Source organism: Echinops telfairi, unplaced genomic scaffold (assembly GCF_000313985.2).
Source record: "Echinops telfairi isolate 266 unplaced genomic scaffold, ASM31398v2 ScPeMD7_3533;HRSCAF=4204_0, whole genome shotgun sequence".
NCBI lineage: Eukaryota > Metazoa > Chordata > Mammalia > Afrosoricida > Tenrecidae > Echinops > Echinops telfairi.
In genome coordinates, this window is record NW_022107431.1 from 88,293,863 (window position 1) to 88,309,156 (window position 15,294).

The 15,294-nt window shown below is 39.0% G+C and overlaps 1 protein-coding gene across 3 annotated transcripts in view; it reads right to left on the bottom strand.

Moving 5' to 3' along the window:
* ORC3 (origin recognition complex subunit 3) overlaps positions 1-15,294 on the bottom strand; it is a 91,311-nt gene that overhangs the window by 18,386 nt on the left and 57,631 nt on the right. For all 3 annotated transcript variants that reach the window (XM_045294334.1, XM_045294333.1, XM_045294335.1), the window contains 2 exons: positions 12,682-12,798; positions 11,779-11,858 (listed from right to left, as the gene is read on the bottom strand). In XM_045294334.1, coding sequence (XP_045150269.1) covers positions 11,779-11,858; positions 12,682-12,798 — 197 coding nt within the window. The remainder of the gene's footprint in view (positions 1-11,778; positions 11,859-12,681; positions 12,799-15,294) is intronic.

Genomic DNA, 15,294 nt, shown 5'->3' on the forward strand with positions numbered 1-15,294 from the left:
AGAGGGGAAGTGGGGGAAAGGAAGTGGGTGTTAACAAATCCAGGGACAAGGGAACAACAAGGGATCTAAAATTGATGGCAAGGAGGATGTAGGAGGCCTGGTAGGGCTTGATCATAGACAATGTAAACAAGAGGAATTTCTGAGACCCTTTAGGGGAGTAGAAAGCCTTATCGTTCGCTTGAGAAGCCTTTGGAGAGAAAGATGGGCTTCCAACCAAGGAAGCAAGGGAGGATGAGAAACCACCAAAGAAGACTGAGAAGGAGCACACACTGCGGGAGCAGGAAAAGCAACAACGTCCAGGTCCCGGAAACCACGAGGGCGGCAGGCACAACGGACTGCTGACGGTAGGAACACGAACTGACTAGCGGATCAGGAACATGGAGGTCACCGATGACTGTGGTGAAGTAGAAACGTGAAACAAAATCAGATGAAGAGTGAATTGGGGAGAAAGAGTAGACACCAAACTAGTTGATGGATTTCAACTAGTATTGTTTTAAAAGAAATAAAATTGCAAAGAAAATATCAATTAAAGTGTGTGAAAAATATCATAGATTAATATGCATAATCCCATTGATGTATGGAATGTTATAAGAGCTGTAAGAGCCCGCAATAAAATGACTTACAAACACATATATCCTAGATTAATTTACAGAGAAAGGGGAGAAAACCGTATTAAAGATGGGTCAGATTAATGCCTCAAAGTGCAACTTGATTTTTTTTTTGGCTATGAAGAGTGTTTTATTATTATTATTTTTTAATCCTTTTATTGGGAACTCTTACAGATATCATAACACTTCATGGTTGAATCATATCAAGCAGTGCTACCACAGTCAGTTTCAAAACATTTTTTTTTCTTTAACTCCTTGATATCAGCTCCCCTTTATCCCCTCCCTCCCGTCCCCTCAACCCTTATTTATTTATTTTCCCTTACAATAGTTTTTTTTGTGGGGCCTTTTTTACACTTCCAATATATCCATTCACATACAATTCTGTTGTTCAGTCCTTCAATTTGATTTCTAAGTGATCACATCACGATCATTCAGGTAAATGGTTCAAAAAAGGTCTGCAATGCTTAATGTGCTAAAAAGCTTTACAGATTGTCATTTCAAAAATATTATCTTAACTAAGAATAATTTTGCAATCATTAAAAGCAATCATCGTCGAGGGCACTGAAGTGTTCTGCTTCATCATGCAGAGAGCCAATAATTTCTGGTTAAGCACTGATTATATAAACTTCTGATTATGAGAGCAAGCTGTAAGGAGACACTGCCAATCCATCTCCACGCAAGGACGCTCTGACTAATGAGTTTTCAGTTTCTAAACTGGCACTATTACTATGATAAAGCAGTTTCAAAAAGTATTCAAAAGCCAAACATGCAAGTGATTAATCAATAAAGGCTAAAAGTGAAGAAACCAAACAATTAAAAATGCCTGAAACAGTCTATTCTCAGAGATCACTTCTTCAAAGACACCATCACAAAGCAACCCTGTGAAATAGAAGCAAAAAGACAGGAGCAGAATTTATTTCTGTTCTAGTTGAATAGCTGTAATTTAAATGGCTAAATTTAGACATTCCGAGGAAAATAGTTAAAAGAATGAAAAAAAATTATTGTTTTCCCTTTGTTACTGGAAATTAAAGTGATAGCCTTATTTTTCTGTGAGGGATTAATGATCTGAGGAAAAATATTTAAAAATTATATTAGTGAAAGCACATTTAATTGGGGTATTTTAATTTTTTATATTCTAGAACATTAATATATATTAGTTAAAAAACAACAAAGCTAAGTAGCCTTTATTAGAATATTTTTATTCATCAAATATTAAGAACCTACTCCATTTCTTGGTATCTTAGATGCTAACTTACATTGATGTTTTAAAATATATATAAGCACAAATAAGGCAGGTACCTTTTTAAACTGCCAAGCATGTCAGTCTCTACTTTTAATTTAGACTGATTATAGATCTAAGCAGCCTTAAATAAAAACAGCAGGAATTTTTAGGTAATGATAGGCACAAGAGTCACAATTCATTCTCTCTGTCGTACTGTTACGACTTGCATTTGAATAATTTCCTGTAGTCTATGAGAATTCTTTCTTGGTTTTTTTGGTAGTTCTATTTTTTGTTTGTTTGTTTTAAATCATTTTATTAGGGGCTCATACAACTCATCACAATCCATATGTACATCAATTGTGTAAAACACATTTGTACAGTCATTGCCCTCATCATGAGTCTGTGAGAATTCTTAAAGAAAAACACAACTCTCAAAGAAGGGCAGTATTCTACTTTAAGCAATACTGTTTATATATTATTTTAAGCCATGGAGGAGGGGGTGGAAAACCTGTAAGATTTGGGGGCCTCAGAGGTATCCAAGTATCCCGCCACTCCACCTATTATATGGAGCCTCAGCTGCAGCTCACCCCCACCCTACTCCTTCTTTGATATTTCAGGTTAGATTGCATTCTTGAGAGGCTGTCTCAACCCACCAACCTTAGAGTCAATTGTCCAGTCTATTAGTTCCTTCGCAGTTTGAATTTTAACCAGCCAGCACTAATTATTCTGTATTATTAGTCTGAGTCCACCTGAATCTCCCACTGGACCCAAACGCTGTATGGGTAAGGAACAGGGGTCATCTTTTCCACTAGATCTGTGTTTCATAAATTAAGCATTAAACAGATGCTTGCTGCTTAAGTAAACAGGCAATGTCCAGTATAGGGAAGAATTACGTTGCCTTGGGCCTCAGACGGATTTCTCCAGGATGAGTGGTTCTCAAGCAGGTTCACGTGGGTGAACACCTGGTAGTCATAATGACCTTTGTGGAACACCATCCACTTTTTAGGAACATTTTATGTCTAAAGAACACTGCATGTCAAGAGGAAATAATTCAATCCTATCATATAGTTAGAAACAGTCTTAATAGGATAAAATATATACATATTTTATTTATACACTACAAAAATATAACCCCAAGTTCACAAGAGAAAAGAAGTGGGAGAGGAAGCAAACTAAATTTGATGGGTTTCTAAGTTTCAAAAATAATTATTTTCTAAACTACCTATTCATCTTACTAGCAAAAAATGGTAAGAGGTAGTAAATATTTAATTAAAAGAAAAGTATATCACTGAAATACAAATTCATATTACTTTTTTCTATTTATTGGTAAACAACCCATTGCTCACTATTACAGAAATAGGTTAATCCACAGAACCAGTGTTAAGACTAACTTCCTAAAAGTCAGCTTTTCAGTGGGTATTTTTCTTCCTTGACAGCTTCACTTTTAACTTAAAATAATAATAATAATCCCTTTCTTATTCTCTTTTACTTTTTAGGATAATTTTTCTTAAAGTGTGGCCCTTGAGTCATCTGTACAGAATGTACTAGAAAAAAAAAAACCAAAACAGAAACTCACCCACCATTAAGTTAATACCTATTCATAGTGACCCTATAGGACAGGGTAGAACTGCCCCTATCAAGTTTGCAAGACTGTAACTATTACAAGAGTAGAAAGCTCCATCTTTCTCTCAAGGGGGGGCTGGTGGTTTTGAACTGCAGACCTTGTAGATCGCAGCTCAATGCATAACCACTATTTTTACCAGGTCTTCCCATACTAGAGTTCCTGAAAAATGAAAATTTCTGCAGACCAATCAAGCCAGGTCTCAAACTGTCTGACTCAGAATGTTTTGGGGATGAGAAGGTAGAAATCTTTAATAAAAATCAGCTGACTTTTATGGTCACTAAAGTCTAAAATCCACTATTCTCACAATCAATTCTCAATGTTTGCTTTAAATGGAGTTTCAACAATTCAGTTGTTGAATTTCACCACAATGTATAGATAATTGAGGGAACTTGATGTAATGCAAATTGAAGACTGATTGTCCTAATCTAAAAGAAAGGGTATTTTAACAGTACAATTTGATTTTGCTTCCACATGAATAAATCCCCAGGGGTCCTCAAACTTTTTAAATAGGGGGCCAGTTTACTGTCCCTCAGACCCGTTGGAGGGCCGGACTATACTTACAAAAAACAAACTATGAACAAATTCCTAGGCACACTGCACATATCTTATTTTGAAGTAAAAAAAAATAAACGGGGCAAAAACACCCGGTGGGCTGGATGAATGTCCTTGGTGGGCCGCATGTGGCCCGCGGGCCATAGTTTGAGGATGCCTGACTAGACCATCAAAAATAGACAATTAGTATTTGGGAGGCGCTTCACATAATCCTGTGGGGTTGGGTCATTTTGAATAATTAGATATTTAAATATGATCTAAGGTTTATCTGCAAAATTGGAAACCAATACATTATTTAGTTTCTCTATCTCTAATGTCTGAAACAAACTGAAGTTGTCAAATAATGGTGTCATTAATTGGTAGTCTTGCTTTGTAAAAATTCAGTGAAGGCTGAACTAACCTGCTAAAAGTTATTGTTGAAGTAAAAACCCTTACTCAGAAATGTAAATCATTTCTCTCAGCCTAAATTCCTTCCGCTATCAGTCAACTTAAATCTGAGTCTCTTTTTGTCACAAGCTCATCAGGTTACACATGGATAAGCAAGATGCCTTGCACCTGTACGTGGGTACCTCATTCAGAGATGGCTGGTTTCAGGATGGGGGCGTTGATTCCACAGAAGTTGGTTCTGCAGGGTTTAAAATTTTTTTTGAGTATTCTAACATGAGCCAATGGCTAAAAATACACATAATTTAAAAAATTACCACACCTCAAACAATTAGAATATGACTGAAACAAGTATGATTTGAAGATAAGAGTTTTAAATTCTAGCTCTCCCAATTACCGACGTTCCTCAGTGATCTGGCCTTGGTTTTTGTATCTGAAGGAAAATAGGCTCCTCCAGATTAGTATTCTCACTTGGTAATTTAATTTCCTTATCATGAAGAGTTCATTTTTCATTGCCCCTATCTGAAGAATCACTGCTATAATGATGTATTGCGACTGATAATAAGAATGAAATATTCTTCAAGTCAAGCTGATCCATCACATACTCTTAAGTTGAAGATTTATGATTTGTATTGAACCCTCAAACACAACCCACGGCCACTGAGCTGATTCTCTCCTTCCTAATGACCCCTTGTGTCGCAGGGTAAAATGGTGCTCCCTCGGGTTCTCAATGGTTGACTGGTTGGATGTAGACTGGGTTGGCTTTCCTACCAAGTCACCTCTGAAAGGACCAGCACGAACCTCTACTTGAACGTTCGGTTGGCAGCTGAGCACTGTGGCAGCTTACATTACCCCCATCCCCCAATCAAGCTCACTGCCATCAGGTCGATGTCAGCTCAGGGAGACTCCACAGGCCAGGGTCGGCTGTTGGAACTGCCCCTGGGAGTGTCCAAGGCTGTAACTGTTAACGGAATTGAGAGGGGGCTGGGAGAAAGCCCTATTTGTCCTGTGAGCAACTGGGGTTTCAAAATGCTCACCTTTGGATTGCAACCCCAGATTTAACTACTACCCCACGAGGGCTACCCTCCTCCTAAAGTATTACTGACAGCTGCCCAATTCTACTATTAGATCCAAAAAGCTCATTGCCATCAAGTCAGTTCGACACATGGTGACCCCATAGGGCAAGGTAGGTAACTGCCCCTGTGGGTTTCCGAGACAGTCATTCTTTACAGGAGCAGAAAACTCGTCTTTCTCCCTCAGAACAACTTAACTAGCGGTTTCAAACTGCAGAGGCTGAGGTGAACAGCCCAATGTGTAACCACTATGCCGCTGCAGGGGTCCTCAAACTTTTTAAATAGGGGGCCATTGGAGGGCCAGACTATAGTTAAAAAAAAACAAAAAACTATGAACAAATTCCTTTGCACACTGCACATATCCTATTTTGAAGGAAAAAAACCCGGTAGGCTGGATAAATGTCCTTGGTGGGCTGTATGTGACCCGCGGGCCATAGTTTGAGGACACCAGTGCTAGGACTCCGCCATTAGACAGTATTAATTTAACTTGTTATCAAATCATAAATACCCATTGTAAACTAGAGTTTGGGGGAGAAAATGACAGGTGCAAAGTATTTTGAAAATTTTAATTTTTATTGTTATTTCCAATATGCAACCAGTTGCTGTTGAGCGGAGCTTTGCTCATAGCGACCCCATGTGTTTTCAAGGAGAACTGTGCTCAATAGGGTTGTTCAAGCAAGGGGCTACACATATCAAATTCTTGGTGTAGTTTTACATTTTTTACCTGGTTGTTTAGAAATTCCAATAAAAAGGTAAACTTTTCCTCCTAAGGTCTTTCATAGCTGAAAAATCAGAATTCTTATCTACTCACTGCTGGGTTAGTATCACTTTCTAACATCCCCTGTTCCTAAATGACTTTCACATAACCATATCTTTATATGGAGCCCTGGTGCACAACAGTGATTAAAATGCTTGGCTGCTAAGTGAAAGAGGGGTGGTTCAAAACCGGTCGCCACTCTACAGGAGACAGGTGTGGCAGTTTGCTTCCATCAAAATCTACTTTATCCTATAGGGCCACTAGGAGTCGAACCCAGCCAATGGTCGTCTGGCTTGGTTTATATCTTTAATACACGGTGGAGTGAAAAGTTAGTTATCTACCTCACATTCTATGGGGGATGGGTTGCTCCTGCTCTAGGAGTTGCCTGAGTGAGAAAGACTTGCAGAGGGCATTCGGAATGACTGCACTCAAATCAAATTAGGACATCTTATAAACTCATCATTTCAGGCTCCCCTACAAACAATGTCCGCTTCATACATTTTAATAGGTCTTTTTCTACTTGTGAACATATAATAAAAACATATTCCTGTATTATTACAAAGGAGCCCTGGTAATAAAGTTAAGCAAGTGCTGAACTGTTAACCTCAGGTCAGCAAGTTGTATTAATTTATTTTTGTTTTTTTGCACTTTCTTTTTTTTAAAGATCATTTTATTGGGGCCTCTTACAGTTCTTATAACATTCCATACATCAATTGTATCAAGCATATTTGTACATGTGTTGCCCCCATTATTTTCTAAACATTTACTTTCTATTTGAGCCCTTGGTATCAGCTCTTTTCACCTGCCCTACCCCCACCCACCCCACCCCACCCCACCCATGCTTTGTGACCCCTTGATAAATTATTACTTTCAGATCTTACAGTGATTGCTGTCTCCCTTCCCCTGCGGTTTCTTGCCCCTACCTTCCCCCACCCTCCTGGTATAGCTAGGTGAGCAGTTTTAAAACCCACTAGGTACTCTCTGGGCGAAAGATGAGGCTGTCTGCTATCATAAAGGTTTACAGCCTTGGAAACTACATATAAAGTCACCGAGTCAGAAATACCTTGATGGCATTGGGCTTGTTTTTGTGGGTTTTTACTTGTAAATTCTTTAAAATTATCAGAATGTACTTGAACAAGCAGAACTATTGTTATTTAAGTTTATCAGTTTCTAGATAAAACGTATTTTCCAGAGACACTACCTGAATTTCTTATTAAAAAATTCAAATTGGAATTTTATTAAACTCTATTTCTAATTCTACCTTAACAGTTTTTCTTTTCAATGTCTTAGACAACATTTTAATCTTTTTTCCTTATCTGACTTGAGTTTAGATTTGAAAACTAGTATGAATGTAGTATTAGGTCTTGTCCTAAATCTGATGATTTCTACTGAGAATACCAAACTTCGAAAATCTCTTGATTTCTTGTTCACATCTGCACTATACAAAGGGGGAAAGGTCAATTCCAGACTCCTTTTCTCGTGTATGTGTGGTGTCCAGATGTTTGACTATCTTTGCTGCAGTTGCTGTATTTGATCCTCAGATTTTTCTATTCTGTTTTTGACTGCCTATTTTTAGGACATCAGTTGGGAAAAATTACTGAAACTTCACTTTCTATTTATTGCCTCTGCTTTACTCAGATCCCTAAATGCATATTTTAGATTTTGGCAAAGCATAGTGGAAGATACAATAGCTTTATAGTCAGACCTGGATTAGACAATTGGTTCCATCAGCAGTTGAATGATCTCAAGCGAGACACTTAATCTCTATCTGTGCTTCAGCTGCCTCAGCTGTCAAGTGTAGCTAATGATATCCACTACAAAGGTATGAGTACTCAATTAGAAAATGCACATAGAGTATCTATCACAACAGCTGGCACACTGCAAGTCTTCAGAATATGACAGTTACTATTGTCCCATGACTATTATTGCTCATGCTGCCTTAATCCAGTTTGGAAGTGGTGTTCTTAATTCTTGACTGTACTCCAAAATTACCAGAGTCTCAGAAGAGCAAAGTTATTGATGAATTTGAGAATTCCCAGCTGAAGAAGGAAGACAGTAGTCACAAAGGTTAAAAAAGAAAGCACAACCAGAATCCACGGGTGTTTGGGATAGGGATGCGCAATTCAAAAGAAAACAAGGAAGTCTCAGAAATGTTCCGGTTTAAGGTAAATATACAAATACCATAATACCATACATGCTCGAGTATAAGCCGACCCGAATATTCAGCCCATGCACCTAATTTTACCACAAAACTGCATTAAAAATGTGCTGGAAAACTCAGCTTATACACGAGTACATATGGTACATAAAATCAAAATCACTTGTCATCAAGTCAAACATGGTAACTCCAGTAAAACCGTGATTCCCTTTTAGAAATATATAATCTTGTTGAGAATATTCACAGCAGAACATGCAGCAATTCAACAATTTCTACACATACAATTCAGCGACACTGACTTCATTCTTCAAGTTTTGCAACCATTTCCACCTTCTTGTTGAGCGGCTCCTCTGCTATTAACACAATCTCACTATCTCTTGAATTTCCTATCTTAATCTTTCTAGTTGCTGTTGTTAATTTGAGCCCATAAAGAGAGATATCTTAAGAGTACTCTGTCCAATATAGACATCTTTTACTAGTTAAGCTAAACTACATTTTGGCTTCAAGAAGACGTCAGGTCACGCGTTTAGTTTAAATTTTAAAGATAAAGATTATCTCAGGATATTAGTTTCAGGGGTTTATCCAACCTGCATGGCTCCCAAATGTCTGAAATTCATGCCAACTTGAAATAGTGTTTTGCCATTTCCTCACTTCTGATCAGGATTCTTCTATAGAATCTTTGATCAGAATAAATAGTAACGGTAGTTATCAGACATCATCTGGTTCTTTTGGCCTCATGGCAAAGGGAACAGTTGTTCATGGAAACAATTAGCCACACATGCCATTTCCTCATCCTATTTCTGACACCCCAGGAGCACACATGCCAACTGCTGTGACTTGGATGGCTGCCTGCAAGCACATAGGGCCTGAGGCACAATGCCACAAAGTAGGAGATACAACCAAAGCCCTAAACACTGTTATCGGGCTACTTCCTTTGGATGTTCCACAAATGCTGGCACCAACCCTCCCAACCATGGGTCCAATCCCACAAGGTGGTTGGTTGTGCAGAAGGAGCCCCAGCAGCTCATCTTTTTGGTTGTTATTGTTACATGCATTAAAGAACTTTTGCCATTCAATTTTTTACAGGGATATAACTTATTGACAGCAATTACATTTACCAGCTATGCAACCCCAATGCTATTTTTCCATCATTACAAACTGAAATTTAGTGTTCTGTATGAAATAAATGCCCATTTCCGCCACCTCTCTTGCCTGTGGTAACCACTAATAAACTTTGGTCTGAATACATTTGCCTTTCCTAGTCTTTTTATATAAATGAGGTTCTACAATGTTGGTTTTTGTCAGTAAAATGCCTTCAAGCTCCAATACTGTGCATGAACCAAACCTACACTTTTATTTTTATGGGGTCCCATTTGTTTTGTTCTTGGCTATTTGTGTTTTCATTATTATGTTAGATAATCCACATGAAAACCGTCTTGTCCTTGAATTTCTTCTCAGAAATGCACAGGTCCCGTTCCACAGCATTTTCAGTGGCTACATTGCTGGAAGTAGCTTAGAGATATTTCTCTCAAGATGCTTCTGGGGGACTCATCCCACCAACCTTCCCGTTAGCAGCAAGCATGCTAACTGCATCACAGAAATCTCGTAGTGGAATTTTAAAAAGTGAAATAAAATATAAAACTTTTCAGTGGCAGTCTACTTTCCATAGGGTGCTATTTTTTCCACATAGCATGAAATTAATTTCCTATCTTAAGCTGCACCTGCTAGATTACTAATGTTTGTATTATTAAGTCTCTGGACTTAAAATGCTTTTTGTGTGAATTTCCCTCCTACTATGCCCATCTGTTTTTTCCTTGCGGGCCCAAAGGAAACCAATATTTAATAAATAGTTAGAGCTCATACTGCTTTATGGTATAAGCATCTATATCCACTGGGGAAAATTACATAACAGTGTGCAGACATGTAAGCTTGCACTTGATTTCTTTTTCACACTGTCCATGTGATTCTCATTTTTATAAAAGACCAAAATTTCAGCAAGTATAAAAGAAATAAAGCCAGAGGATACAAATGATTATAACTGAGTGATCTTTGGTATCAGATAATTACATAAGACTAGGTAAATAATTTAAAGGAGCCTTGGTAGCTCAGGAGTTAAGTGGTCAGCTGCAAGCAAAAGGCCAGTGGTTCAAACCCACCAGCTGCTCTGCAGGAGCAAGATGTGGAAGTTTGCATTCGTAATGAGCACATCTTTGAAACCCAATGGGGCAGTTTAATCTGTCTTACCGGCTGACTATGAGTTGGAATCAACTTCACGACAATGGACTTGGTTTTGATTTGTAAGTACATAATATATGAGTGAACCAATAGTAATGTGTGATGCCAACTTGAGTGAGGGGAGGCCTCAAGACCACTGCCCCTAATCAACGTCAGAGTGAGCTCCTTCACAGGATATACTTCACTCAATGAGGCTGCTCCTCCACCTAACTAATCAAGGGTATGATGATCTTGTTTCCATGATTACTTTCCTGCCACGACGTCACTATTACTGGCTTCTACTGATCCATAAACGAAAATTTATCCACGTTGTCTTTTTGTTTTAATTCATGTAGTCTTGATAATAGACTGATCAATGGCTTTACTTAAAAAAACCTAACTGATAGGAGTCTAACTCGGACGAGAGGAAGTAGCCTGGTGGAGAAGCTGAGCAGAGGTGGAGGGCTCCGAGGGAGTGCCGGGGCCCAGGACAGCTTCCGGGGCCCAGAAGTGGAAGGTCTAGGTGCCCGTGGGTTTTCTCAAGGACACTTCAACCCAGCCTGGTCCCGCTACTATAGCTCCTGCAAAGAAGGGTGGTGAAGAGAACAAGGACCGTTGGCTATCAAGGAGCTCCTGACCAGAGAGTACACCAACATTCTCAAGCACCTCCATGGCGTGGGCTTCAAGAAGCATGCCCCTGGAGTGCTCAAGGAGATTCGGAAGTTGGCCATGAAGGAGATGGGAACACCAGATGTACGACACCAGGCTCAACAAAGTTGTGTCTTGGCCAAAGGAATCAGGAACATCTCATACAGTATCCATGTGCGGTTGTCTAGGTACAGTAATGAGCATGAAGATTTCCCCAAACAAGCTCTGTACATTGGTTACCTATGTACCTGTCATCACTTTCAAAAACCTAGCCAATGTGCATGAAAACTAGTGGCTGATGACCTAATAAAGGTTCTAAAACTACCACACACAAAAACCTAACTAAAAAAAAAATTAATACAAGCAAAGAAATGGATGGTTGTCATATCAAAACACCATAGTCGACATATATTCTAGATATATACAAATATTCTTGGACACAACATGGGTAAGAAAATTCTTGGCAGACCGAGTCCTGGAGGAAGGTGTTACTTATTGGCAGGCTTATAACACACACAAAAAGAAAGAAAAAAACTACCTTAGCAGCTGCAGGGTCGACGCATACTCCTCTGAGTCCCATATGTCCTTTTCTAAACACGTGCAGTACAGCTCTCTGATCTATAAATGAACAGTGCATTCGTGAAGAACTAAAGAAATGTACCAGGTTTATTATACACTATTAGCTTGACAAAATCACATTTAAGCAAGAAAGAAAAACTAATGTTATTAAAAAGAATCTTTTTCTCTAGACTTGGCATATATCGCATGGGCCAAGCTTCATAGTCTTATTACATAATGCTATAAATACTGGCTGATCTCATTGGCCACTTTGTAGTAAGGAAATGTTGACTTAAAAGTGCTAGTATAATTATAAAAATAAAGATTTAATAGCAGAAATCATCTCAAAAACATGCTTATATTTGTTCTTTAACATTTTGATTAAGGATACAAAGATGAAGGACAATGAAACTTCCTAACAGCTACACTACAGATGGCTCACACGGTTTCAGCTAGGAGACAAAGGACAGCTGAGCAGACTGGCAGGGAGCAGACATACTGCTTCTCTTTTGGTTCTTGATACAATGTAAGAATATGAAACATCCTATGAGAACTGTGCTTTTTCCAGTGCACGAGAAAGCCAGCTCTTTCGGCACAGGTGACAAAGAAGTGTTACAGAAGGAAAGCTAAATGCCTTCCACAAATATATCACAGGGGACTCAACATCGCTGGGATGCATGCGGCTGTCTCTAGCTGTGGCATTCAGAACAAAAACACTGCTTCGATTTCCAGACAAGGGTACAGCTGGAATGGATTTAGATTAGGCTCTCACTGCAAGATCTGGACCCCTTTCAAATGTAATGCTTGCAGTGCCTCAGAAATCAAAGCGAGAAACTACTTATGTTCCTGCGTCTTAGGTTCCAAATAAGGGGGCTTTGGTTACCTGCCGGCCCAAGGGGTACTTGGGAAGGGAACACGTGAACTTATGAAGACATCTCAAAACCAGGAAGTAATTTGTGTGGTAAACATGCAGGTTTTCTAACAATGACTGTGCCTCCTCCTAAAAATCACAGAAGATATTATTAATATAATGTTAGTAATTAAATAACTATCACCATAAAATGGAATCCATATTTCTGTACAGCTGCTGGGAAATTGACAAAAGAACATTCAGAATTAAAAATTAGCCTGTTTAATTCATGAGAATTTATAATACACACAGGATTCTGGATAAACTCTTAAATCTGGTCTGAATTAATACTGCACCTTAACCTCTTCACACCTCCAGTACTTGCCACAATAGCCGTTCCCTGTCTAGTACAGGACTGCAAAGGCCCTTACTGGATGTCCACTCTGCATGCCCCAACAAGGGCAGGCCCATTCGCCTCTCCCTGTCATCGTCAGACGGGTGTAGAGGGCACCAGGAAGCTCCGGACCACGGGAGTTAGCAGTTGCTGAGGTTCTGCTGCTGAGGGACCCTTTCCCTAAAGCACTGCTAGAATTGTTTCCTTGAAGGGCAAGAAAGGAGGGCTGTGGAAGAAACACCACTGTTGATTCTGAAAGATCTCTGCCTCTTGCTAGAAATCCTCTTTACTGGTTTTATGCATTTTATCAATTAAGAGGGGAGGGGGGAAACAGAAGAATGTGAAAGAAATCTAAAGCTAAAAAACTTTATAATTTAGAATCCAGCAGGAATGAGATAGAGGATATCTTTAAAAGCCTACAGGATTACTAATCTGACATAAGTTTTTTCAAAAGCTTTCTGGAGCTTTCTCAAATAATGTTAGACCGTATCAATTTCCAGGCGTCAGCTGCTGACTTCGGTAACATTTTATTAAGAGGATTATAATTTGTGACATGGTTTTCATTTTTTCTCCTCCTTAGAAGTCAGATAAAGGACTTTCAACTACAGGGCTATGTCTTTTCCTTCTTTCTTTTTTTCTGGCGTATCTTTCAGACACCTATTACTTTCAGCACTTAATCGTGCACAAAATACCTCAGATATCAATGAAGTCAAGCAAATCAAACTCATACAAAAGAACAAATTCAATGTATTTCTCTAAACTCTAACTCGCTTAGGAATCAATTCCTTGCTCAGCAATCATTACAATGCATACTACAAATAAAAGCTTTAGTACCAAAACTTTAAAATCAAACTGAAATCTGTAAAATATTTTGATGTATAAACATTTTTTCAAACTTAAAAACCAGCATCACTTCTACTATGTAAATGCTCAAGTCTGTTGACACAGTACTCCTTTTCCCCAGTCTTTAAATGTCCTTCTGGCATCTTTTCTATAAAGTTCATAGCTTCCATTATGTCTGATCTCATAATCATATTTAGAATGATTCTTTTCCTTTTAAAAAAATCATTTTATTGGGGGCTCGTACAACTCATCCATCTATTGTGTGAAGCACATTTGTACATTTGTTGCCATCATCATTCTCAAAACATTTTTTCTATGTGAGCCCTTGGTATCAGCTCATTTTTCCCCTCCCTCCCTCATGAACCCTTGATAATTTATAAATTATTATTTTTTCATGTCTTACACTGGCTGATGTCTCCCTTCACCCACTTTTCTGGGTGATCCCCAGGGAGGGGATTATATGTAGATCATTGACTGGTTCCCCCTTTCTACCCTACCTTCCCCTTACCCTCTTGGTATCAGTAGTCTCATTATTGGTCCAGACGGGTTAATCTGTTCTGGAATTTCTGTGTTTCCAGCTCTTATCTGTACCAGTGGACATACTCTGGTCTAGCTGGATTAGTAAGGTAGAATTGGGATCATCATTGTGGGGGTAGGGGGTGGGTAGGAGGAAGCATTAAAGAACTACAGGAACGTTGTGTTTCATCAGTGCTACACTGCACCCTGACTGGCTCGTCTGTTCCCCACAACCCTTCTTTAAGGGGATGTCCAATTGCCTACAGATGGGCTTTGGGTTTCCACACTGCACTCCCCCTCATTCACAATGATAAGATTTTTTGTTCTTGGATGCCTGATCCTAATGACACCTTGTGAACATACAGGCTGTTGTGCTTCTTCCATGTGGGCTTTGCTGCTTCTCAGCTAGATAGCTGCTTGTTTATCTTCAAGCCTTTAAGACCCCAGACACTGTATCTTTTCAGGGGTAGGCACCATCAGCTTTCTTCACCACATTTGCTTATGCCCCAGCTTTGTCTTCATTCAGCGATTGTGCCAGGAAGGTGAGCATCGTGGAATGCCAGTTTAACAGAACAAAGTATTCTTGCATTGAGTACTTGAGTAGCGACCCAATGTCCACCCGATACTTTAAACCTATAAATATATGCACATAGATCTATTTCCCCATTCATATATAAATATATTTACATATGTACATGCCTGTATTGAGACCTCTGTAAATGCCCTTTGTCTCCTAGGTCTTTTCTCTATGTCATTTTACTTTCCTCTTGTCCCACTATCATGTTCAGACTTCATTTGGGTTTCAGTAATTCCTCTCAGTTACATTGCCCTTGATCAAGCCCTACCAAGCCTCTTACACCCTCCTCATCATCAATTTTATATCACTTAGTGTT